This window comes from Sesamum indicum, linkage group LG11, assembly GCF_026168435.1.
Source record: "Sesamum indicum cultivar Baizhima isolate 11 linkage group LG11, ASM2616843v1, whole genome shotgun sequence".
NCBI lineage: Eukaryota > Viridiplantae > Streptophyta > Magnoliopsida > Lamiales > Pedaliaceae > Sesamum > Sesamum indicum.
The window spans coordinates 15,917,130-15,938,559 of record NC_142667.1 but is presented as its reverse complement, the minus strand read 5'-3'; the positions used below and the strand labels follow the sequence as shown (position 1 = coordinate 15,938,559).

Here is a 21,430-nt window from a genome sequence, read left to right as displayed (position 1 = left end):
TATCACACTGCGTTTTCTAAAATTAAAAAAATATATAATTATATAAAATTATAATTTAAAAATACAGCAACATATATAAATTCTATGAACATAACATTATTGTGTGATATATATGAATATATGGTAATAGATTTTTTATCCCGTCCGAACCCATCTAATAGAAAAAGTCCGGTGTTATCTATTATCTCAACCAATTTGGAAATATATATATTTTTTTTAGTTATACATCAATTTGATCAATACATTAATATAATTAAAAATAGTAATACATTACATCGATATAATCAATATATTAATATGAGTATAGAATACAAATAAATTATAATAACTCAGAAACAACGATCAATGACCGTTGCGAAGCCGTGATTGATTTATATTTGCTACAGTTTTTTTCTTTTAACTATAATAATTACTCACAACAAAATATTATATTATATTTAATGAATTCATATAAAATGAGATAAATACATATACGTCTAATAGAATTCGAGTCTATGGGCTCAAATTTAAAAATACATTGATACCATATTAATGTAACATTATGGGGGGTTGTATACAATTCTTAGCTGGCATAGAACTGCACAATCCTTTGCCCGAATTTATGATTTAATTATTTCTTTTAGTGAGTGACAGAAAAGAGTATTTTTATTAAAAATAAATTTTCTCCTGATCTCAAAATTATCTTTTTCAATTAAAATAATAATTAAAGAAGGGAGCGAGTATGCCAACACTAATTCACAACCATACGAAGAAAAAAATTAATATAGAAGCATCACCTTTTCAACTTTAAGTTAAAATTCCACACCAAATCAAATTGAGTTTAAAAAAAAAAAAGAAAATTGAAAAATGCATGGAGATAAGGATGGGACGAAGCCACCAAACTGGTAACTCATTCAGTCATGTCCATCTGTTCCCGAAAAAGACGCCACTGTTTGGACGCCTAATTAACGCTTGAAAGGCAACCTTTTATTTGCTTGACCATTAAGATCAGTGCACGCAATAAACAAAGAAGTATGCATATTATTAATTAGTGCACATGCCTCCTAATTTTTCTCCCCTAAGATTAAATCGTGCTTCACATAATACAATATGTATAATAATGCCAAAAGGATCAATGATCGAATCTCATCGGCCATGTTAATTGGTATTTTTTATCTTATTATTTAATTTATCAAATATTGATGTAATTATACATATAAAATTATCACTTAAGAAAAAAATGATGTGCCAAAAGGCATTTTCCAACTGAGTAAATAATCCCTGTATGTGAGAACATATAATCTCATGCATCAACGTATCCAATTAAGATCGAACATATAACTTGTGGTTATTTATATATGAAAACAAATGATTTATTAGTTCATATATATATATATATATATATATATATATATACAGAAATACATGGAAGAAAAGGAAATGGTTCAAGATACAAACGGCGGAAGGAGAAGGTCGAAATCATGTCAGCTACGAATCATGCTATCATGAGGAAAGAAAGGTTTGACGACAAGGGATAACATGTCAAATATGCCAAATATTTTTGGATTGTAAACTTTGCCACCACTCTAAAGTTGTATTGCAACAACCTGGGTAGCTGATGTTCCGACCAAGATAGCCTTTGAAGCTTGCTGATCTACTTCACTACTCTTTCAATAAACAGACAAATAAACTAGATCTAGCTACTTCCCGGCCACCTAATCAACCATACATGCTCACATATATATGCCTCACCACAGCCTCAAGGGAACAACAACAAGAATTCCTCCCATCCCATTTCAAGAGACCGTACTACTACCTAGCTAGCTAGCAATCAGAAAGATTGCATAATTGCGCGCTAGATATATATATATATGGGAGCAATTTCTCCATCAAGAATGTCGTTCGGGGTTCTCTTTTTGTTGCTAGCATTTTGTATTTTCTGCGAGATTGCACTAGCTCAAGATGGAGGAATCACCAGGCACTACAAGTTTAACGTATGCATGTATTATATTCGTACAATTTCAATTTACATTCTATATATAGATTTTCTAATTTATAATATTTTGTACTGGATGTATTAATTTGTAGATTCAAATGGCAAAAGTGACGCGACTGTGTCACACCAAGAGCATGGTTACGGTAAATGGTAAATTCCCCGGGCCTCGTATTGTCGCTAGGGAAGGTGACCGACTTCTTATTGAAGTGGTCAATAATGTTCCGAACAATATCTCCATCCACTGGTACGAACTTCTCCGAAAATCACCATATTGTGTTGAATTAAGCGCGCAGTTTAAGCTCTTGGAGCTAAAAGAAGAAGCAATTATATAAATGTGAGCCCCTCAAAGAATATTTCTGAGTTTTTGTTTATATATGTAACAGGCATGGAATTAGACAGCTTCGCAGTGGATGGGCTGATGGACCAGCATATATCACACAGTGCCCCATTCAAACTGGTCAAAGTTATGTATATAACTTCACTGTGGTTGGGCAAAGGGGAACACTATTTTGGCATGCACATATCTCCTGGCTGAGGTCAACTGTTTATGGTCCTCTAATCATTCTACCCAAGAAAGGAGTCCCTTATCCATTTGCCAAACCCTATAAGGAAGTTCCAATTATCTTTGGTAATTATATACATTCTTAATATTGCAATTCAATTATTTAATTTCTTTACAAGATACGTCCATTCTGTTATTTATAATACATAATTTTTAATCATAATCGAGTTGGATAATAGGAGAATGGTACAATGGAGACCCTGAGGCCATAATCAACCAAGCCATGCAAACAGGTGGAGGGCCAAATGTCTCCGATGCCTATACCATCAATGGACTTCCAGGTCCATTATATAACTGCTCATCAGCCAAAGGTAATATCAAATTATCATTCTTAACACACTAAGGAAAATCTATCTAATGATTATCAATATTCCCTAATTTTGACAAAAAAAAAAAAAAAACTAGATCAATGTGTAGTTCTGGCTTGCGTTAATACTCAATAATGACTTTATGCTTGTTTTTGTCGACAGATACTTTCAAGCTGAAGGTGAAACCTGGGAAGACTTATCTCCTCCGACTGATTAACGCAGCACTCAATGAAGATCTCTTCTTTAGCATTGCAAACCATTCCCTAACAGTTGTGGAAGCTGATGCGATCTATGTAAAGCCTTTCCAGTCTGATATAGTTCTACTTACCCCTGGACAGACCACAAATCTTCTCCTGGAGACTAAGTCCCAATCCCCAAGCGCCAATTTCTTGATGGCAGTTAGTCCCTATGTGACAGGTTTAGCCACATTCGATAATTCCACTGCCGCTGGTATTCTTGAATATGAAATCCCATCAAAATCTCACCACGGAAACAAAAGACTTCCACTCTTCAAACCAACTCTACCAGCTGTAAATGACACATCTTTTGCAACAAATTTCACAAGCAAAATTCGTAGTTTAGCAAGCCCTCAATACCCTGCCAATGTTCCCCAGAACGTCGACAAGCATTTCTTCTTCACGGTCGGGCTTGGAACTAGCCCGTGTGATCATCAAAACAAAAGCAGCTGCCAGGGTCCTAATGGAACAAGATTCTCAGCATCCGTGAACAACGTATCATTTGTACAGCCAAACACGGCGCTCCTCCAAGCACACCATTCAGGGCAATCAAACGGCGTCTACAGCCCTGATTTTCCAATCAGTCCACTTCACTGGTTTAATTACACCGGAACCCCGCCAAACAACACAATGGTGAGCAACGGGACAAAAGTCGTGGTTTTGCCTTTCAACACGAGCGTGGAGGTGATCATGCAGGATACAAGCATTCTTGGGGCTGAGAGCCACCCCCTCCATCTCCATGGCTTCAATTTCTTTGTCGTGGGACAAGGTTTTGGGAACTTTGACCCCAAACAAGACCCTAAGAATTTCAATCTGGTTGACCCGATTGAAAGAAACACGGTGGGGGTGCCACCGGGGGGTTGGGTTGCTATCAGATTCTTGGCGGATAATCCAGGTGTGGCGCTAGACCAATACAATTAACAACATAGAAATTTATTATATTTTTAGATTAAAGTCTTGTTTAATTATTTATAAGTTACAAATGTTAAGAATTAAATGTTTTGTGTGGTTGAATTTGTGGCAGGGGTATGGTTTATGCATTGCCACCTTGAAATACACACGAGCTGGGGACTAAAGATGGCCTGGTTGGTTTTGGATGGAAAGCTTCCCAATCAAAAGCTGCTCCCCCCACCGAAGGATCTTCCTAAATGCTGATCTTCAATTTTTCTCACATTCATTTTTTGTGCAAACATTGCCCGAGATCTTTTTTTCTTTTTTTTGGTTGTTTTTTTTTTTTGGGTTCCCTCCGAGCATCAATCGTACTTTTCTCTTTCACTAATATGTAAATCGTGGGTTTGTAATGCATCTCCATTATTATTCATTCATTGAATGATAATTTTCAGAAAAAATTATTTTTCGTCCAACATTATGATGTCATTAAAGCTAAAGCCAAGAATTGAGACGCTACAATCATAGGTGTATACTAAAATAATGTGGATCTTATTTCCTTCATGATTCGCTCCATTTTGCTTTAGATTTTAATCGGATATCAGATAGATCTTTACGTATTTATGGATCCTAAGTAATTGGATCAAATTGTACTTAGACTATATATTGGATCCAATAGCAGCCCGTTGACGGGTGCTCCGGATAATGCAGGATTTACCCGATTTAGGCAAGTGGGCTTCACTAACTTTTGCCTAATAGCTGGAATGAGTCATGACCTTTTTTATATTGGGATACGTACCCAGAAAAAAGCCCACATTTAGATGGATGGATGTACGTCTACTGCGTGGAAGAATTTATGCGGACAAATATAACAATACCTAAATATAGGCGTCCTTAACGATTTTTACAAGTGTCATATCGGGGCCGTTGGTCGGTTGCGACTCCCATCCTTGGATCCTGAAAGTAACTCATCAACTTGAAATCCAGAAAAGTCAGGACCATTGGGGTATCTATAGCATATGATCAATCCTATGAGTCTATGACCAACAACTAGTGACCATCTACAATTCATCTTTTGGATTTCGGATTGATCAAGACGGGTATATCCAACTTGTATAAACGAACCCGGATCCTTAGCCGAGCATTTTTGCTATTATCGAGAGTATTTTTAAGTTATTTATATTTAATTAACCCACATAGTTCAGCTAATTATTTACATAATTCTTTGTGTATCAAGTGTGTGAATGATTATGGCAATCATTTAACTACTCGACGTATCTAATATTTAGTATACTACATTTATAAGTTCGCATTTTATTAACTTAAATTTTTATCTATTTTAAGATAAATGTTTGTTTACTTCAAGAATAATTATTTAATAATTATAAACTATTATTAATTATTGATAAATTGATTTATAAATTTTTGAGATGTATTATGTGATGAAGTTGTTCTATTGTTTTAGTAAGTTTTTAAGCATGTCGACTGGAGGAGGACAGTTGGAAATAACTTGGAGGTTGCACTTATCTTGAGAAAGGAATTTTTGAAGCCATAATCTCAAATATAGTCGTGTAATAAACCCAAGATTTGAAAACCGACAGCCAACAAAATGGGAGTTAGCATTGTTCCATTATATCTTGATTGCCAAGTTTAAACGGTTGCCAATTGCCAATAGCCAATAAGGGTTTGAACTTTGAAGGCTACCCGCTAACAATTTTTTTCCAACTAGTACCTTAATTCTCCATAGCTATTTCAAGAAAAGAAAAAGTTTAATTTATCTCAAATCATTTTGGAAAATCTCTCTTTTTTGCTAAATACTGCACAGTCCCACCACATTTTACGCTGGTGTACAATGTATGGTATATTATGATCTTATGATGATAAATATATTGTCATAATACATTTTCATTATTACATGTGCACCAAGACAGTGTCATAAAAACAAACTGTAGGTAAATATCTGAAACAAAGGGATATTTAGGACTTCTTAAGAAACCGTTATAAGCTACTAGCTATTTCCAATGATGTTTCACCTTATAATCTCACTTGGACATCACTCCAAACAAGAGTCGGGCCAACAGCTACCTCAACATTCACTCTGTTATCAGACCTACTTTTGTTACTATTCCTACCACCCACAATTACCAAATGAAACTAATGCAGCACACACTTAATTTTGCCTAGCACTATATATACATTGTTGAATGCCTTTGTTTTCAAACAAATTCCAACATCACTAGTCTCATCGCCAGCATTTCACCAGTTATCGACATTTCTTTCAAACAAAAATCAAATAAAATGATTTCTCACAAGCGTTTGGCTTTTGCCATTACCATCATGTGCCTTTTAGTTGAGCTAGCACTGTCCAAGCATCCCAGGATAACAATGCATTACAAGTTTGATGTATGTGTTGAATAACATATATATCTTCCGTACGTTTTCATGCATATTTCCAATTTATTGACATATACCTACACATGATTACAGATCAAACTGCAAAATGTCACAAGGTTGTGTCAAACAAAGAGCATAGTGACAGTCAACGGCCAATTTCCAGGGCCTACGATCACTGCAAGGGAAGGAGACAGGCTGTTAGTTAAAGTTGTTAACAATGTTCAGTACAATGTCTCTATTCACTGGTAAAATGTTGAGATTATTTCCTTTTCAAGATTGAGGTTACTTTTCCTGCTATCTATAGTTATGGTAATGTACATACATATATAACCTTCCAGGCACGGAGTCAGGCAGTTGAGAAGCGGGTGGGCTGATGGGCCGGCATATATCACCCAGTGCCCAATTCAGACGGGGCAGAGCTATGTGTACAATTTCACCGTTACTGGCCAAAGGGGAACCTTATTTTGGCACGCCCATATTTCATGGCTTAGAGTTACACTCTATGGACCTATAGTCATCCTTCCGAAACGAGGAGTCCCCTATCCGTTCCCACAGCCCTACAAAGAAGTCCCTATAATTTTTGGTACACGGGATTCATCGTTTATTAGTCATTATTCCCTACAAGTCATTAGTAGTAGATTGGAGAAAATGATTAATTACCTGTTATATTCCTTTATGCTTGGATTTTAGGTGAATGGTGGAAGGCAGATACGGAGAGAATTATCAATCAAGCATTGCAAACAGGAGGAGCCCCAAATATTTCTGATGCCTTCACCATTAATGGCCTGCCAGGACCCCTGTACAATTGTTCAGCCAAAGGTGAACCTCAAATCCCATAACCAAAATCACTGGTTTAAAAAAGACTAAAATCCTTAACAGATGCTATCGAATAGAAACCGAATATTATTTCGTTATCTTGTCTATATTGCAGATACCTTCATACTAAAGGTGAAGCCGGGAAAAACATACATGTTGAGATTGATCAATGCTGCACTAAACGACGAGCTTTTCTTCAGCATTGCTAACCACAACCTGACTGTTGTTGATGCTGATGCCGTGTACGTGAAACCATTTAAAACCAATACCGTTCTTATCACTCCTGGACAGACGACAAACGTCCTCCTCAAGACTAAAAACCATCATCCAAACGCGACCTTCCTCATGGCGGCCAGGCCTTATTCCACAGGGCCTGCTGCATTCGACAATTCCACCACATCCGGGATCTTGGAATACCATCTCCCTTCTAACTCAACCAAGAAAACCAACAAACTTCCACTTCTAAAACCATCACTTCCCATATTCAACGACACAACCTTTGCCACTAATTTCAACAAGAAGCTCCGGAGCTTGGCTAATTCAAATTTCCCCGCAAAAGTTCCTCAAAGAGTGGACAGGAGATTTTTCTTCACAGTCGGGCTAGGACTGATCCCCTGCACGAACCCCAATGGAACCTGCCAAGGCCCGAACAATACAATGCTGGCAGCAGCTGTTAACAATGTGTCATTTGTGATGCCAAACACAGCCCTGCTTCAGGCTCACTTCTTTAACCAATCAAAAGGCGTCTACACCACAGATTTTCCAGCCAACCCACCGTTCAAATTCAATTACACGGGCAATCCGCCGAGCAACATTATGGTGAGCAGCGGCACAAAAGTGGTGGTGCTGCCATTTAATACTAGTGTGGAGCTGGTGATGCAGGATACGAGCATAATTGGTGCAGAAAGCCACCCGCTACATCTCCATGGGTTCAACTTCTTTGTATTGGCCCAGGGATTTGGGAACTTCAACCCGAATAAAGATCCGGCTAAGTTCAATTTGGTTGATCCGGCTGAGAGAAACACCGTCGGGGTACCATCGGGGGGCTGGGTTGCAATTCGGTTTTTAGCAGATAATCCAGGTATATTTGATTTTTATTAGTTGATTTAATCAGTGGAAGAATTACTAGGTAAATTAATTAATTTTTATGGATTAAAAATAGGTGTATGGTTTATGCATTGTCACTTGGAAGTTCATACGAGTTGGGGACTGAAAATGGTATGGATTGTGATGGATGGAAATCGCCGGAATCAGAAGCTGCCGCCTCCGCCCTCGGATCTTCCCAAATGCTAATTGGGATATGATTATCCTCTTCTTTTTGTTTTTTAAGAGTTTGCTATTCATTCTTTCTCATTTTCATAGCCATATTAGAGAAAATGTACAACATTTTGATATTCATGTGTAACTTTTTGAGCAAATTTATAGTCAAATTTTTGCCTGGTGATATTGCACACTTTCGCACAAAACTCTATGGTCAAATTTGGCAAACTGTACCTATTTGGCCCCGACACAAAGTCATGACATTAGGACATGATTTGTCAAAATTAAAACTTTATTGATAAGTTCGAATTTTTGGAAAAGAATGTATCTAAATACTCACTTTGGAAAGTGTTTAGGTGAGTTTATAAGTTTTGAGAAACATCTAATTATGAAATGTTCCGAAACTTATAAAATGTAAAAAGTGGGGAAAATATTTTTTTAATCGCATAAAATAAGGGTCGAATTTTTTTTTATACCATAATTATGGCAGGTGATACTTTGAGTCTCATAAAATTTAAAATCACGTCTTTTTTAGTCTCAAAAAATTTGATTTTATTACTTTTTTAGTTCCAAAATCACAATATTTTTTTAGTCCCAAAATCACAATGCACATGATTTTTTTGAACTAAAAATACGTGATTATGAGTTTTATAGGACTTAAAATGACACCTGTCATAATTATAATACCAAAATAAATTATGTCGTTATTTTATGAAACTAAAAAAATATTTTGCCTATTAAAAGTGTTCAGATAAAATTTTTTTAGGATGAAATTATAAAATTAAAAAAAAGTTGTTTGTAGTTTATAAGTTTTTTAAAAATAATAATCAGTTTTTCACTTATTTTTATGATCTTAACAAACCTTTTAATTTGGATTATATTACTTAATAAAATTCTTTTTAGTCACATTTTATAGACTTCATAATTTTATTTAATTTAGACACTCTAAGAGCTTGTTTGGTTGTATTTTCAATGAAATTTTTTCCACTTTTCACTGTTTTGGTAGGTGGAAATTTGTTTGGTCAAGTCATTTTTAGTGAGAATGCATTCCTATTTTAATTTTTAATTTCAAATTTATATAGGTCACATGGGCTTGTCATAGTTGTCTTTCTGTCACATCAAAAATACATATACCTATATTTAACATTCTCACACCTATATACCTATATTTGGAAACAATTAATCCAAACATATTCTCAATTTTCGCACAAAAATCAATAAAGCATTTTTACACATTTTCAATTATTGAAAACTGAAAATGTAAATGAAAACACAACCAAACGGGCTCTAAATATTTATATTTAAAATAAGATTTAATATTTTATATGTATAAAAGAAACATCCAGTAGGATTTATTACATTTAGATCCCTTTTAAAATATAAAAATTGAACTTTTTCTCCAAAAAAATCTAAAATTATATTTGCATCCCTTTTAAAAGTTCTTCCATTATAATTGTACTCCTTTCATTAGATTTGGATAAAAAATATTGACGTTAGCCCAAAAAAAAGTAGTGATATTTTTATAATTGCAAAAAGTTACATAATATATATAAAGCCAAAAGGGTGAAAGTGCATTGAAAAAATTATTGTAATTGGATAAAAGTAGTTGTTAGAAACTAGTCATGTTATGAATAATTCATACGGAATACTAAACAAGACGTAAAATAATAAATTTATATAATTTTTTTTGCTAATATTAATATTTTTTGTCCCGCCTCTAAAAAAAAGATAGAGTTGTGATCGAAAAATTCTCTAAGATTGTACAATTGTTGTTTCAAAAGTTTTTTCTTTTTGGATAACAGTTATAAATGTAACTAACCCTATAAAAATATATGAATTTATAAGATGCTCTGAATAAATTCAGCCAACACACCCTCCTAATTTAACGGCATAGATATTTTTTTTTTTTTTGGGGATCCTTTCTTTTTTATAGTTCATATAATGAGTATCAAATGTAAATTATTAATTTCAAATAATATCTCAAAAATAATTTATATATTTAATGTATAGATAAAATATTAAATAAAAGAAAGTAAGTTATGAGAAATGATGGAACCCGCTACCCTTCCCCCCCCCCCCCCCCCCCCCAACCCCACCCGAAGAGGACTTTCGATTTTGTGCAAAACGGAAAGAGAAAGAAACCTTCCAACAAAAACAATTAAGAAAAAATAAATAGAAACTAAAAAAGCAGAAGAGATAGCAAAAGGACAATAAAATAAGGTGAGAAAAAGCGTATGGTGATTAATAGAGACAATCCGAAGCCCATTTAAGCAAATAACTCGCCCACGCCACCGGCCCACCGCACCTTCTACCTTCTACTGCAAACTAAACCCCCTCGCCCCACCTCCACCGGAGACGCCGTCGTAATCCGCCATTACGCCGGTGCCTCCGCCCCCCGTTCTCTCCAGTTCAAAGATTCAGGAAAACATCAAAATGACACGCGGCTGCAAGTTCTCCTTCCACGTTGCCATCGTGATAGCCGCCATCACTTACATCTACCTCTCCACAGTTTTCGTCTTCATTGACCGGTGGTTCGGGCTCTGGTCGTCTCCCGGCATGCTACACACCGTTGTTTTTACTTTCTTAGCTCTCATGTGCATCTCCAGTTACCGCCTCGCCATTTATACCGATCCGGGTCGGGTCCCCGCTTCTTTCGTCCCCGATATTGAGGATGCTACTAACCCGATCCACGAGATCAAACGCAAGGTCTGCTATCCTTTCGTATTTTCGGTCTACAATTACATACTTGCATGTACGTTTTTTTGTAATTGTTGAGGTGTTTCGTTTAATGCATTTTTGTTCGTTTCGTCATTTCCGATATATACTGTTCTGGGCAATTCTTTTATATTTGCGTGGGTTCAAAAGCTGGGGTTTTTAGTTGGTAGAGGATTGTTGTCATATTGATTCTTGCTTAACTGTTTCATTTTCTAGAATTTTTCTTGAAATTCAAAGTGTCTAATTAAATGCAATTGTTGGTTTCTTTTATTTCGGTCATGTTTTCTGATTTGGTTTGATTAATATCTAGGTTTAATTAATATCTATATATCTATCAAATAATAATTTGTAGATTTTGAATGTTCAATCTTTTTAGTTGGTGTGGTAATTGTGTGATGCTAATTCTTGGTCCCTCCAGGTTTTAAAATACTTTTCATTGATTTGATGTAGTGTTTGAACTTAGCCTATTTTTCATGGTTCTGGTTTTCCTTCCTGAACTTGTTATGGAATTGATATGCAGCAAAAGGGATTGAATTAGTTCCCCTGTACTGAACGGCTGCATCAATGGTTTTATGTTGCATGATCTGCAAAGATTAGATAATTGGGAAAAAAAAATTATTTTTGTTAGTTCTGTTTAGCATTATGCAGATTTGTCATGGCAGCATATTTCACTTTTGTCTTTCATATACTGGGTTTGATGGTCATCAAAGGATCACAAGATTGTCCTTTGTTTACGTCATATCAGGGTTATGGCATTGTTGTTTAAACGTAAATCTTGCATTCTTTTCTGGAACATGCAGGTGAGTAAGTTGAATGATATTAACATAGGAAATACTTACACAGTGCATAGGCCCCTCAGAGTTATTATTATTATTGTTGTTGTCGTTGGCTGTTTTTTGGTCTATCATATGACGTGTCTTGCTTCCCCGTAGATGAGTGAAGCTATTAATGGCTGAGGTGTGATGCCTTTTTACTTCTTTATGTTATAATTATCTTTTTGGTCATTGCTGGAATGTTTGGTTTCCAATGTTATCTCATAATTAAGTTTGTCGTTACTAAGATACTCATCATAATGGTAATTGTCGTTCTCTGCTGATTCTTGTCCTTGGCACAGAAGCTGTTAGACTTGGCCGTTCCTTTGGTGTTGCAGTTTTGTCTTATAATATGTACATGTCTAACTACTATCTGTTTAATTGCCACGGAAGTTGACTCCTTATCTTATCAACCTTACGCAGGATAGAGTTTTTCCAGTGAAATGCCTATTAACTATAGGCTCATTTCTCAAATTGCTCTTCTCACTATATATATACAAACCTCTCAAACTCCCAAGAATGTGAAAATAAATGCTTTAAGGTCCTTTTCCGTTTATAATTTTATATTTGTATTTCATGTCTGTAGCATCTTTTTGGGTGAAGGGTGTGGTAAGACAGTGCTTAAATACATAATCCTGAAGTTTCGAGGAATTTCTGCAGGGGGGCGATTTGAGGTATTGCCAAAAGTGTTCCCATTATAAGCCTCCTCGGGCACATCATTGCCGCATATGTAACCGATGTGTTCTACGGATGGTATACCTGGTCCATGTTATTGTTCATTTGTTTTCTTGAATTTCCTCCAAACGTTATTAAACTGTTGCCTCATGATGCAAGGATCACCATTGTGTTTGGATGAATAATTGTGTGGGACACGCAAACTATAAGATCTTCTTTGTTTTTGTGGTTTATGCTGTCACCGCTTGTGTATACTCGCTGGTATGGTTCTTTCTTTTCTTCCCTGATGTGCATATTGGTACCACATTTTAATCAATGATGCATCCTTGTTTCCATTTTCCAACTTACTATAGCTTGTGTTACTTCAGGTATTGCTCCTTGGTAGCATCACAGTTGATTCTCAGAATGATATTGATGACTCTGACAGAATTATACATGTAATTACTTTTCCATGCTCTTCTTTCTGCTTCTATGTTCTTCTGTTGTTTAGCTCGCTAAAGGATTTATGTTCAGGTCATTTCTGGGTTACTGTTGGTACCACTAAGTTTGGCACTGGGATTTTTCCTTGGCTGGCATATCTATCTTATTGTACAAAACAAGACCACAATTGAGGTTTGTAGTGCTGTAAGTTGTCATTTATTGATTGCCGAATGCCGACTAAAGAAATTATAGTTGAATTTTTTTAATCTCTCTGTGGCAGTACCATGAAGGTGTGAGAGCTATGTGGCTTGCAGAAAAAGGAGGCCAGCTCTATTCGCACCCGTATGATATTGGTGTATACGAGAATCTGACAGCTGTAAGTGTTCTCTCGGCCTCTTGTTTGCAGTTTCTATATTTTGTTGTGTAATGCGAGAGAAGTCACTCATTAGTGTGATAAAGGAATTTGTTGGCAACGTGTTGTTTCTTTCTTAAAATTAGTCTTCTAAATGCTGAGGATAAAATGGCTTTAATTCTTGACTTGGTTTGTTCAACTGGTACAGATTCTGGGTCCAACAATCCTTTTCTGGCTTTGCCCCACAACAGGACATGTTGGTTCTGGCCTTCGCTTTCAAACAAAGTATGATAGACTTATCGTAACATCTGCTCCAGATTAAAAATATGATTTCCTCAGTTGAAACCATAGTCGCCGTAACAAACAATTGTATCTTTAGCTTTGAAAAGTGCGCTAATCTTTGGTGATTCTGGCCTTACAGTCTGCTTCACTCTGCTCACGGTGGTAGAGGATAGTTTCAGACATCTTCTGTTAACCAACAAGCGTCTTGTGGCAGGGCGTCTAAGCATTTCTGCTACAATTCAAGGTTCCTAGGTTGCATTGTATCAGTATAGGTTTTGTTTCATGCTCGTCTTGCGGCTTACAGCAGAAGTATTGAGCTTTTGTCTTTTCTGAAGCATCCTAGAGTAGGAAGTTTCTTGGTTATCTGTATAGAAGTTAACCAAACGTGCATCATGTACAAAAAGGGAATAGGATCCCTAGTTGACTCATACCAGCAGAGAGAAGAGGTAGACTCCCAAATTGTAATCTTGTGACTGCCAAAGATTTTCTCAGCGATAGATGATTATACCCTTTCTGTAAGTTAGTAGTTGATGCATGTTGTTTTTATTATTTTTTCTTGGTTAAACTGAGGTGCATGCATGTAAATGTTGTTTTTGCGTGCCTCGTTCTGTATATTCCAAAGTCTTGATATAGGTATTCTTGGATTCCAAAGTTACATCTCCTGGAACTAGTAGTCGATGCATAGGCTCACACACCACGCCGCACAAGTTAGATTTACGGATTTAGGCGGGATAAGACGGTGTATATGTTTCCGTAAACAGAAAGAGATGAAAGGATAGATCATTGGGGTCCACCATGACACGTACTGTTGGCGACCCCAGTGCCTTCAAGTGCTGCTTTCCATCTCACCCATACCTAATCTCATCCCCACTCTCCCGTTTCAGACGCCAACTACATCACCTCTATTTTGATTTCTCCTGAGTTCAATTTTTTCTTTTATAGTCACATATACATTATTTTTATGTGTATATAATAACTTATATAGTATATTTTAAAATATATTATTAATAAAAATAAAATATATAAATTAATATATTATATTTAAAAAAATTATTAATTTTTTTTAAAAAAATAATTATCGAGAGTAATTATTAAAGTTAAGTATAATTTTGTAATGACTAGCCGTTATGACACGTTATTCCTGTGTGTATAAAATAAATAATTATTTATATTTTGATATATATTATAAATAATAATAAAACATATAAACCAACACATCATATTTAAAATAAATAAATAAAAACTAATTCAGACATATATAAACACAAAAAAATTGATATTGTTGTTTTACAAACTACTATATACGAGTAAAATTTTCATATTAGTATAGATAGATAATATAGATATATAGATTAAAAGAAGAATTTGAGTAGGGTAATTGAAAATATATAAAAATATTTTTTATAATTAAAAAAATCAGTGTTACAGTATAAGTAATAACTATTTATGAGTAAAAATATATTTTATATATATATAATATAGATGATTAGATGACTAATAAAATATAGGATATCAACTTTGGATTGGTGATAGAAATATTTTTTATGACGTAAGTGATATCTTAACAAAATGAGAAACAGTGTGATCAAACTCCACCAGGCGCGTGGATTATTAGGAGAGGAGGACAACATTGTGGGGAATAGATCGATTCCGGGGTGAACCAAAACGGCGGACCCATTACTCTGCGACAGAGAGAACCAATATGACAACCATTCTCCTATTTTTACAATAAGAGGTTTGTGCTGATTCATCTATCATATCAGCTGTTACAAGCTGATTCTCCCTCTTTACTCCCAGTTTCCGAGATAGGAGAGAAAAAAACTTTACTAGGTGACCTTTCTTTATAGGTCGTGATGGAGGAAAATACGATCACCCCAGCTGAAATGAACAGGTTGATTTTCTGGGTTCTTCATATTTCTTGTTTTTTCACACTGTGTTTCTTTATTTTGAACTTCTATTATTTGCTTCTTAGTGGGTTTACTGAAAGATTCTTTCTTACTTGACTGTATTGCGTGGTAATCATGTGAGGTTAGCTATGCTGTCGCTGTGAGTAGAAAATACTTTACTTGGAATATGATAGATGATTCAGTGATTTTATTGGAAGAACGACAGTGCTGGATCCAGGTTGAAATTGAGATTCAAAAGGGTCTCCGGGATATGGATGGTTTTAGGAAAAGTTTTCTTGACATATCTACACTGTTAATTAAGTGGGAGGGCCTTAAAGAAACTAGCTTGGTATGTATTAGCTAGACGTACAAAAATATCCTTTTTCTTCTTTACTCATATATATCTCATTAACTGTAAATGTAATTCTATTTTCACTACCAACATCTAATTTTTATTGTTTTTTTAAATATTTGTAGGTAAATTTATTTCTTGACGCTATTACACCAAATAAAATAAGTACTGTGCTTAATCTTTTATTTTCACAAACACATAGATGTTGTTTTTTTTAGTTCGGCACATGCATCGAGTGTGCCCGATTGCTAGAACTTTTGGAGAGAGTGTAAAAAATTTGATATTTCTGATCATCTATTAGGAACCTGAAGCGGTATTAGAAAGCGAACCTATTTTGAGTTATCTTGCTTCCAAGAATTGTATATGTTTCTATACATTAGTTATTGCCATGGTTTAGTGCAAGAGTGGATCTTATAATTGCTTATTGCCTTATTTTCGTATGGCCATAGCCGTAAGATTGTTTGGATGCAAAAATATCCTGCGAACTGATCAAGTGCAGGTAATCAATCACAACATAATATAGTTGTGTTAACTTTTTGTGGTATATATACTATATGGTGGTGGTGGGTGTAAATAATTGGCTGCTGCTGCTTTTGATAAATGACTATTATTGAACAAGCTATTGAATCTGGATTTTGTAATCCACATGGTGTGTGATGCAAACCCATTGGCCGAAAGAAATACTATGTTTTTTCATACCTTATTACCACCTGACATGGCATCACATGTTTAACATCCTCATTGCACCCCTTAGATGTTACCTGTCAGTGATTGTAATTTGAGTCTTCCTTCCTGTTTCTATGTTAATTGTTTTATGGATATCAGCATTGCTTACTTGAACAAGAAAAGAAAACTTCACGTTGAACTGCTTGGAGGGCCTTCACCAAAGCATCTGTGCTGGGGCAAAAAGTTTGAATATGAATCTTCATCTGATTCAGGCACTGAACCAAAGAAAGTGAGAAGTATCATACTTGCAAGAGGAGGTGAATCAGATCCAGAATCTGCAAAAGATAGCTGTAGCTTTCATGGTGATGTAGATTCTATTATGTCTCCATGTGATGACGCTAAAACGTATCTCTCATATTCAGAAACACGTGTGTCTGTCCAGCCTTGTACTTCATCTGCTAGGTGGGGTGGCACCTCTTTTCAGAGCGGGCTTTATTCTTTAGAGAGCAGATCAGGAACAAAGTCAAGTTCCTGTAAATCAGAGTCGTTATCCATCTGCGAAGAACTTGAATATCTCCATAATGATTATGCGACACTTCCGTCTGATTATTATGAGGATCACCTCATAGAATTCGGAAGTCATGCTGATTGCAGCTGCTCAGAATACCAAAATGATGGCACTGAGCACCATTGCAATAAAGATCTTGGCGATCTGCTCTACTCAAGCGGCGTAGCTCCCAGTAATTACGTTCTTTCATCGGGAAGGTGGTCTGTTACTCATGGTAACATAAATTTGCTTTAAGATTTTCTGCTTCATTCCCTTTAACAGAAAAGCATGGACTAAAACGTTGCTTGTACCTGTGGGTGCAGATACTCAACCGGCCACCAGGAAACTAACAATTGATAAGGAGTTTGAACAGTATTTTTCGAGTCTCATGCTGTAACATACAATATGGTGCAATATAAACAGAAATTGTTGAACTATGTCATCTGTAGTCTTTATGATGTCCAGAACAAGATCAAAGCTTTGAGATTTCTCTCTTCACCATTTGTTGTATTGTATGACTGATGTATCGGTGCTTATCAAGTGCAGTTTTTTGCTTTTCCATATTACATAATCTGCCTGTTTTCTTTTTTGTGGAGTGTGAGAAACAGATGCCCCTGTCACAAGAGGAGAATGAATAATCTGACTTTTAATATCTATTTCTGTTTTTGGTGCTGGGCTGAGAAACTATTTATCCTGTACATTTCAATCCAGCATTTACTTTACATTTTAAATGTTGTTCCGGGAAACATGTCGTTACTCATTAGTATGCCATGAAACTTGTTGTTGCTATGCTACTTATGCCATCCAACTTTTCATGAGGAGGCTAAAGTGCTCGTTTGAGTCTTGGGCTGCTTCTGTATACAAATGCAGCTTTTCTGAGTCCCAGTCTGGTGTATTCACATGGATTAAAAAAGTAAGATCATAATGCTTAATCTTACTATTCAACATGTCTTTAGTTACTAAGAGCTGCTTCTGAATATTGCAGATAGTCATTTCTTGGTCAAAGTGGGAGGTGTCGTACCTAAGGGGTCAAATCAAGTTTTTTTCCTGGTATCAACTGGATCTCTTTCTTGTGGATGTACTTATTAGTACATTGTTATGGTTTCGTAAATGAATTCTCTTTTAAGATTCTATAGTCTCCAATTTTTTTGTGTGCACAATCTATGTTTCCAAAGAGTCATTGAGAAAATGCAAATAGGTATCTGGAAACGCCTTTCTGGAGTGAGAATTGTTTAAAGAGCTCCAATTAACTAGTTCACCTGTTGGATGATTACATGTTGCTTCAAAATATATTTTCAAAAACTTAATGTGTGTAAATTGCCTAAGTGGTAGTGTGAAATTCTGCATGAATCATAGATATGCCACATGCATCATAGATCAAATATTGAAATCTTAAAGGCAGTGAATAAGATAATATTGTTCAAGAATGATAAGACCTCTATTTTGTCCCCCCGCAACTCCTTATTGTCTTTTTGAACCAAGAGACCAAAATGATTTACAAATGAGATGTTGTAATTGCAGAACAGCACTAGCAACCAAAATGAAAACAAATAACATTAGCCGGACGAAAAGGATAGGTAAACTCAAAGGTCTGGAGTCCATGGGAATTCAGATCTCTGTCAACACTTGGGAAGATCAGAAGGCGGTGGTGGTAATTTTTGACTTGGTAGCTGCCCATCTAGTACAATCCAGGCCATTCTCAACCCCCAACTTGTGTGTACATCAAAGTGGCAGTGCATAAACCATACTCCTGTTCAAAATATAAACCACAGGTATGTGTAAGCACTGCTAAACTTGGTGCTTGTGAGACTTCAATAGTATTTTATTATTGTTTTGCAATTTGAAGTAAATTTATGTTTGTTTATACGCACCTGGATTGTCTGCTAGGAAACGAATGGCCACCCAGCCACCAGATGGAACACCTATTGTATTCCTTTCAACAGGATCCACCAAATTAAAATTTGCAGGATCCTTGTATGGATCATAATTTCCAAATCCTTCACCCACAACAAAGAAATTGAAACCATGTAGGTGAAGAGGATGACTCTCGGCTCCAAGAATGCTTGTATCCTGCAGAACTAGTTCCACACTAGTATTGAAAGGCAGAACAACGACGCGAGTTCCATTACTCACTTGGGTGTTGTTCGGTGGTGATCCAGTGTAGTTAAATGGATTTGGTGGATTGCTCGGGAAATCAGTGGTGTAAATTCCATAAGAGTTTTTGGAGAAGTAGGCTTGCAACAGAGCTGTTGTAGGAAGAGCAAAAGAAACATTATTGACTGAAGCTGCAAATTTTGTTCCATTGGGTCCTTGACATGTTGCATTTTGAGGACAGGGACTGGACCCAAGCCCCACGGTGAAAAAGAACTGCTTGTCCACAGTTTGTGGTACATTTGCTGTATATTTTGGGCTATTTAAGCTGCGGAACATCTTGGTGAAATTGGCAACAACTCCGGTGGCGTTTATTGGTGGCAGACTAGGCTTGAAGATTGTCTTATTCTTGTCAAATGAGATATGTAAGGGGTGTTCGTATTCAAGAAAACCAGCAACAGTAGAATTGTCAAAAGTGCCCTGGCCCGTGAAATATGGCCTTGCAGCCATGAGGAAGGTGGCATTTGGGTAGTAAGGCTTTGTTTTGAGTAGAACATTGGTGGTTTGGCCTGGGGTTATGAATACCACACTAGTAACAAATGGTTTGACATACACTGCATCAGCTTCAACAATGGTGACATTATGGTTGGCAATGCTGAAAAATAGTTCATCATTCATGGCAGCATTTATTAGCCGAAGCATATATGTCTTCCCTGGCTTCACTTTGAGTTTGAACGTATCTGAAAATTTAGACATATTAGACATTGCTTCTGCTGAATCAAAGAGTGAAAAGAAAGTAGAAGAAAGAATGAGTTTTGCATGAAAATTGTACAAGGTCCTGAAAGTATGGGATAATTCAGAAAGACCTCATCTTTTAGCAACTCTTTTGCTATATAGTCACTGATATTACCTTTGGAGGAACAATTGTACAAGGGCCCTGGAAGTCCGTTAATAGTGTATGCATCTGAAACATTTGGACCTCCTCCTGTCTGAAGAGCCTGATTAATAACCGCCTCGGGGTCCACATTCCACCATTCCCCTGGACATCAAGAAACGATATTATTTCATCTGAACTTTGACTATCACTTGGAAAATAGAGAAAACTGAAACTTTCTTCATTACCAAATATGATGGGAACTTCCTTGTATGGTTTTCTGAAGGGGTAAGATTCATTTTGTCTTGGGAGGATGATTATTGGTCCATAAAGTGTTGCTCTCAGCCATGAGATGTGAGCATGCCAGAAAAGAGTACCTCTCTGCCCAGTGATTGTGAAGTTGTAAGTGTAACTCTGCCCAGTCTGTATCGGACATTGGGTTACATAAGCTGGTCCATCAGCCCATCCACTTCTCAGTTGCCGCACCCCGTGCCTGCAGCAGAGTTGAATCAAATCATGCGACATAACTTTTGCCAATACCACAGTATTATTACATTTCTTTACTTGTCTCCCTTACCAGTGAATAGTAACATTGTTCATCACATTGTTGACCACCTTAACCAGTACCTGATCACCTTCCCTCGCAATAAGTCTAGGGCCGGGAAACTTCCCATTAACGCTGATAATGCTCTTTGTCGTGCACAATCGTGTCACATTGTGTTGCACAATCTAGCATAAAACACATTTCAGTATAGGTAATCCAGGAGGAAAACTAGTAGACATATTGAACACCTGAAATTTCCTGTATCATCTTACATACGTTGAAAGTATAGTGTCTTGTCATGCAGGATGCAAACTCAGGCAACAATGAGAAAACAAGAATGCCGAACAGCAAAATTGCCGTTGTAGCAGTAGAAGAGACACGGCGATGCATGTTTTTTGGGGCTTTCTGCAGTGATGAAAGGTGAGACAACTGAATATGATATGTAATAAAAATATCCGTCTTGAGCTTGGCTCGGAGTTAATATCTTGCAATCGTTGCTTTCTCTATAAATAGGGAGATGATTAGGTGATAAGAGTGCTGTCATTAGGGAGGAACAAGGTCGTCGAATGTTCATGGGATTTCATTTTCCTGTTGAGTTGGAATCTCCTTGTGCTCTCTGCTTTTCTGTTGGTCAAGCTGAATTTTAGAGTGCTGCTAAAGTAAGACAATGCTTACATTTTCTGTCTAATTCTGATTAGCGAGAGGATTTTGCTTTGTAATTACATATAATTCGTATTGGAGATTAATCACTCAAGTTGAGTATCTATGACACAAC

At 36.2% G+C, this 21,430-nt stretch overlaps 5 protein-coding genes across 8 annotated transcripts; 4 read left to right on the top strand and 1 right to left on the bottom strand.

The window, feature by feature from the left end:
- The first annotated feature begins 1,767 nt into the window (after positions 1-1,767).
- LOC105174466 (laccase-17) lies at positions 1,768-4,402 on the top strand. The gene is made up of 6 exons (XM_011096585.3): positions 1,768-1,973; positions 2,068-2,219; positions 2,359-2,603; positions 2,717-2,848; positions 3,008-3,976; positions 4,106-4,402. The coding sequence occupies exons 1-6, from the start codon at positions 1,851-1,853 to the stop codon at positions 4,234-4,236; spliced, it is 1,752 nt and encodes a 583-aa protein (XP_011094887.1). The 5' UTR covers positions 1,768-1,850; the 3' UTR covers positions 4,237-4,402.
- A 1,801-nt stretch (positions 4,403-6,203) lies between these two features.
- On the top strand, positions 6,204-8,623 carry LOC105174465 (laccase-17-like). The gene is made up of 6 exons (XM_011096583.3): positions 6,204-6,372; positions 6,457-6,608; positions 6,702-6,946; positions 7,054-7,182; positions 7,295-8,260; positions 8,342-8,623. Exons 1-6 carry the CDS (start codon positions 6,268-6,270, stop codon positions 8,470-8,472), a joined length of 1,728 nt encoding a protein of 575 aa, XP_011094885.2. The 5' UTR covers positions 6,204-6,267; the 3' UTR covers positions 8,473-8,623.
- A 2,022-nt stretch (positions 8,624-10,645) lies between these two features.
- Positions 10,646-14,214, top strand: LOC105174463 (DHHC-type zinc finger family protein). Of its 2 annotated transcripts, XM_011096581.3 has the most exons (8): positions 10,646-11,145; positions 12,627-12,719; positions 12,801-12,902; positions 13,010-13,078; positions 13,155-13,253; positions 13,342-13,437; positions 13,622-13,698; positions 13,835-14,214. In XM_011096581.3, exons 1-8 carry the CDS (start codon positions 10,873-10,875, stop codon positions 13,866-13,868), a joined length of 843 nt encoding a protein of 280 aa, XP_011094883.1. In that variant the 5' UTR covers positions 10,646-10,872; the 3' UTR covers positions 13,869-14,214. The 2 variants fall into 2 exon arrangements, with proteins under 2 accessions (XP_011094883.1, XP_011094882.1); XM_011096580.3 differs by having other exon boundaries at positions 10,647-11,145; positions 13,622-14,214.
- Positions 14,215-15,318: 1,104 nt separating this feature from the next.
- On the top strand, positions 15,319-17,707 carry LOC105174462 (uncharacterized). 3 transcript variants are annotated; one of them, XM_088875348.1, is made up of 4 exons: positions 15,319-15,430; positions 15,543-15,586; positions 16,759-17,381; positions 17,470-17,707. In XM_088875348.1, the coding sequence occupies exons 2-4, from the start codon at positions 15,549-15,551 to the stop codon at positions 17,541-17,543; spliced, it is 735 nt and encodes a 244-aa protein (XP_088731474.1). In that variant the 5' UTR covers positions 15,319-15,430; positions 15,543-15,548; the 3' UTR covers positions 17,544-17,707. The 3 variants fall into 3 exon arrangements, with proteins under 3 accessions (XP_088731474.1, XP_088731475.1, XP_020553487.1); XM_088875349.1 differs by lacking the exon at positions 15,319-15,430 and having other exon boundaries at positions 15,437-15,586; positions 16,759-17,364; XM_020697828.2 differs by lacking the exon at positions 15,319-15,430 and having other exon boundaries at positions 15,437-15,586.
- Positions 17,708-18,587: 880 nt separating this feature from the next.
- LOC105174713 (laccase-17) lies at positions 18,588-21,065 on the bottom strand. Its single transcript, XM_020697827.2, has 6 exons — positions 20,932-21,065; positions 20,689-20,840; positions 20,360-20,604; positions 20,148-20,276; positions 19,018-19,977; positions 18,588-18,896 (listed from the first exon to the last, which is right to left on the bottom strand). The coding sequence occupies exons 1-6, from the start codon at positions 21,043-21,045 to the stop codon at positions 18,766-18,768; spliced, it is 1,731 nt and encodes a 576-aa protein (XP_020553486.1). The 5' UTR covers positions 21,046-21,065; the 3' UTR covers positions 18,588-18,765.
- Positions 21,066-21,430: the final 365 nt, after the last annotated feature.

Excerpts from the sequence above, each read along its gene's own strand:
- LOC105174466 (XM_011096585.3), top strand. The coding sequence starts at position 1,851 with ATGGGAGCAATTTCTCCATCAAGAATGTCGTTCGGGGTTCTCTTTTTG. Across the intron at positions 1,974-2,067 it reads CCAGGCACTACAAGTTTAAC|ATTCAAATGGCAAAAGTGAC; the intron begins GTATGCATGTAT and ends ATTAATTTGTAG. Across the intron at positions 2,849-3,007 it reads TAACTGCTCATCAGCCAAAG|ATACTTTCAAGCTGAAGGTG; the intron begins GTAATATCAAAT and ends TTTTGTCGACAG.
- LOC105174465 (XM_011096583.3), top strand. The coding sequence starts at position 6,268 with ATGATTTCTCACAAGCGTTTGGCTTTTGCCATTACCATCATGTGCCTT. Across the intron at positions 7,183-7,294 it reads GTACAATTGTTCAGCCAAAG|ATACCTTCATACTAAAGGTG; the intron begins GTGAACCTCAAA and ends TCTATATTGCAG. Across the intron at positions 8,261-8,341 it reads GTTTTTAGCAGATAATCCAG|GTGTATGGTTTATGCATTGT; the intron begins GTATATTTGATT and ends GATTAAAAATAG.
- LOC105174463 (XM_011096580.3), top strand. The coding sequence starts at position 10,873 with ATGACACGCGGCTGCAAGTTCTCCTTCCACGTTGCCATCGTGATAGCC. Across the intron at positions 13,254-13,341 it reads AAAACAAGACCACAATTGAG|TACCATGAAGGTGTGAGAGC; the intron begins GTTTGTAGTGCT and ends TCTCTGTGGCAG. Across the intron at positions 13,438-13,621 it reads TATACGAGAATCTGACAGCT|ATTCTGGGTCCAACAATCCT; the intron begins GTAAGTGTTCTC and ends CAACTGGTACAG.
- LOC105174462 (XM_088875348.1), top strand. The coding sequence starts at position 15,549 with ATGGAGGAAAATACGATCACCCCAGCTGAAATGAACAG. Across the intron at positions 15,587-16,758 it reads ACCCCAGCTGAAATGAACAG|CATTGCTTACTTGAACAAGA; the intron begins GTTGATTTTCTG and ends TATGGATATCAG. Across the intron at positions 17,382-17,469 it reads AAGGTGGTCTGTTACTCATG|ATACTCAACCGGCCACCAGG; the intron begins GTAACATAAATT and ends CTGTGGGTGCAG.
- LOC105174713 (XM_020697827.2), bottom strand. The coding sequence starts at position 21,045 with ATGCATCGCCGTGTCTCTTCTACTGCTACAACGGCAATTTTGCTGTTC. Across the intron at positions 20,277-20,359 it reads GGAAGTTCCCATCATATTTG|GGGAATGGTGGAATGTGGAC; the intron begins GTAATGAAGAAA and ends CTTGATGTCCAG. Across the intron at positions 18,897-19,017 it reads TTTCCTAGCAGACAATCCAG|GAGTATGGTTTATGCACTGC; the intron begins GTGCGTATAAAC and ends TATTTTGAACAG.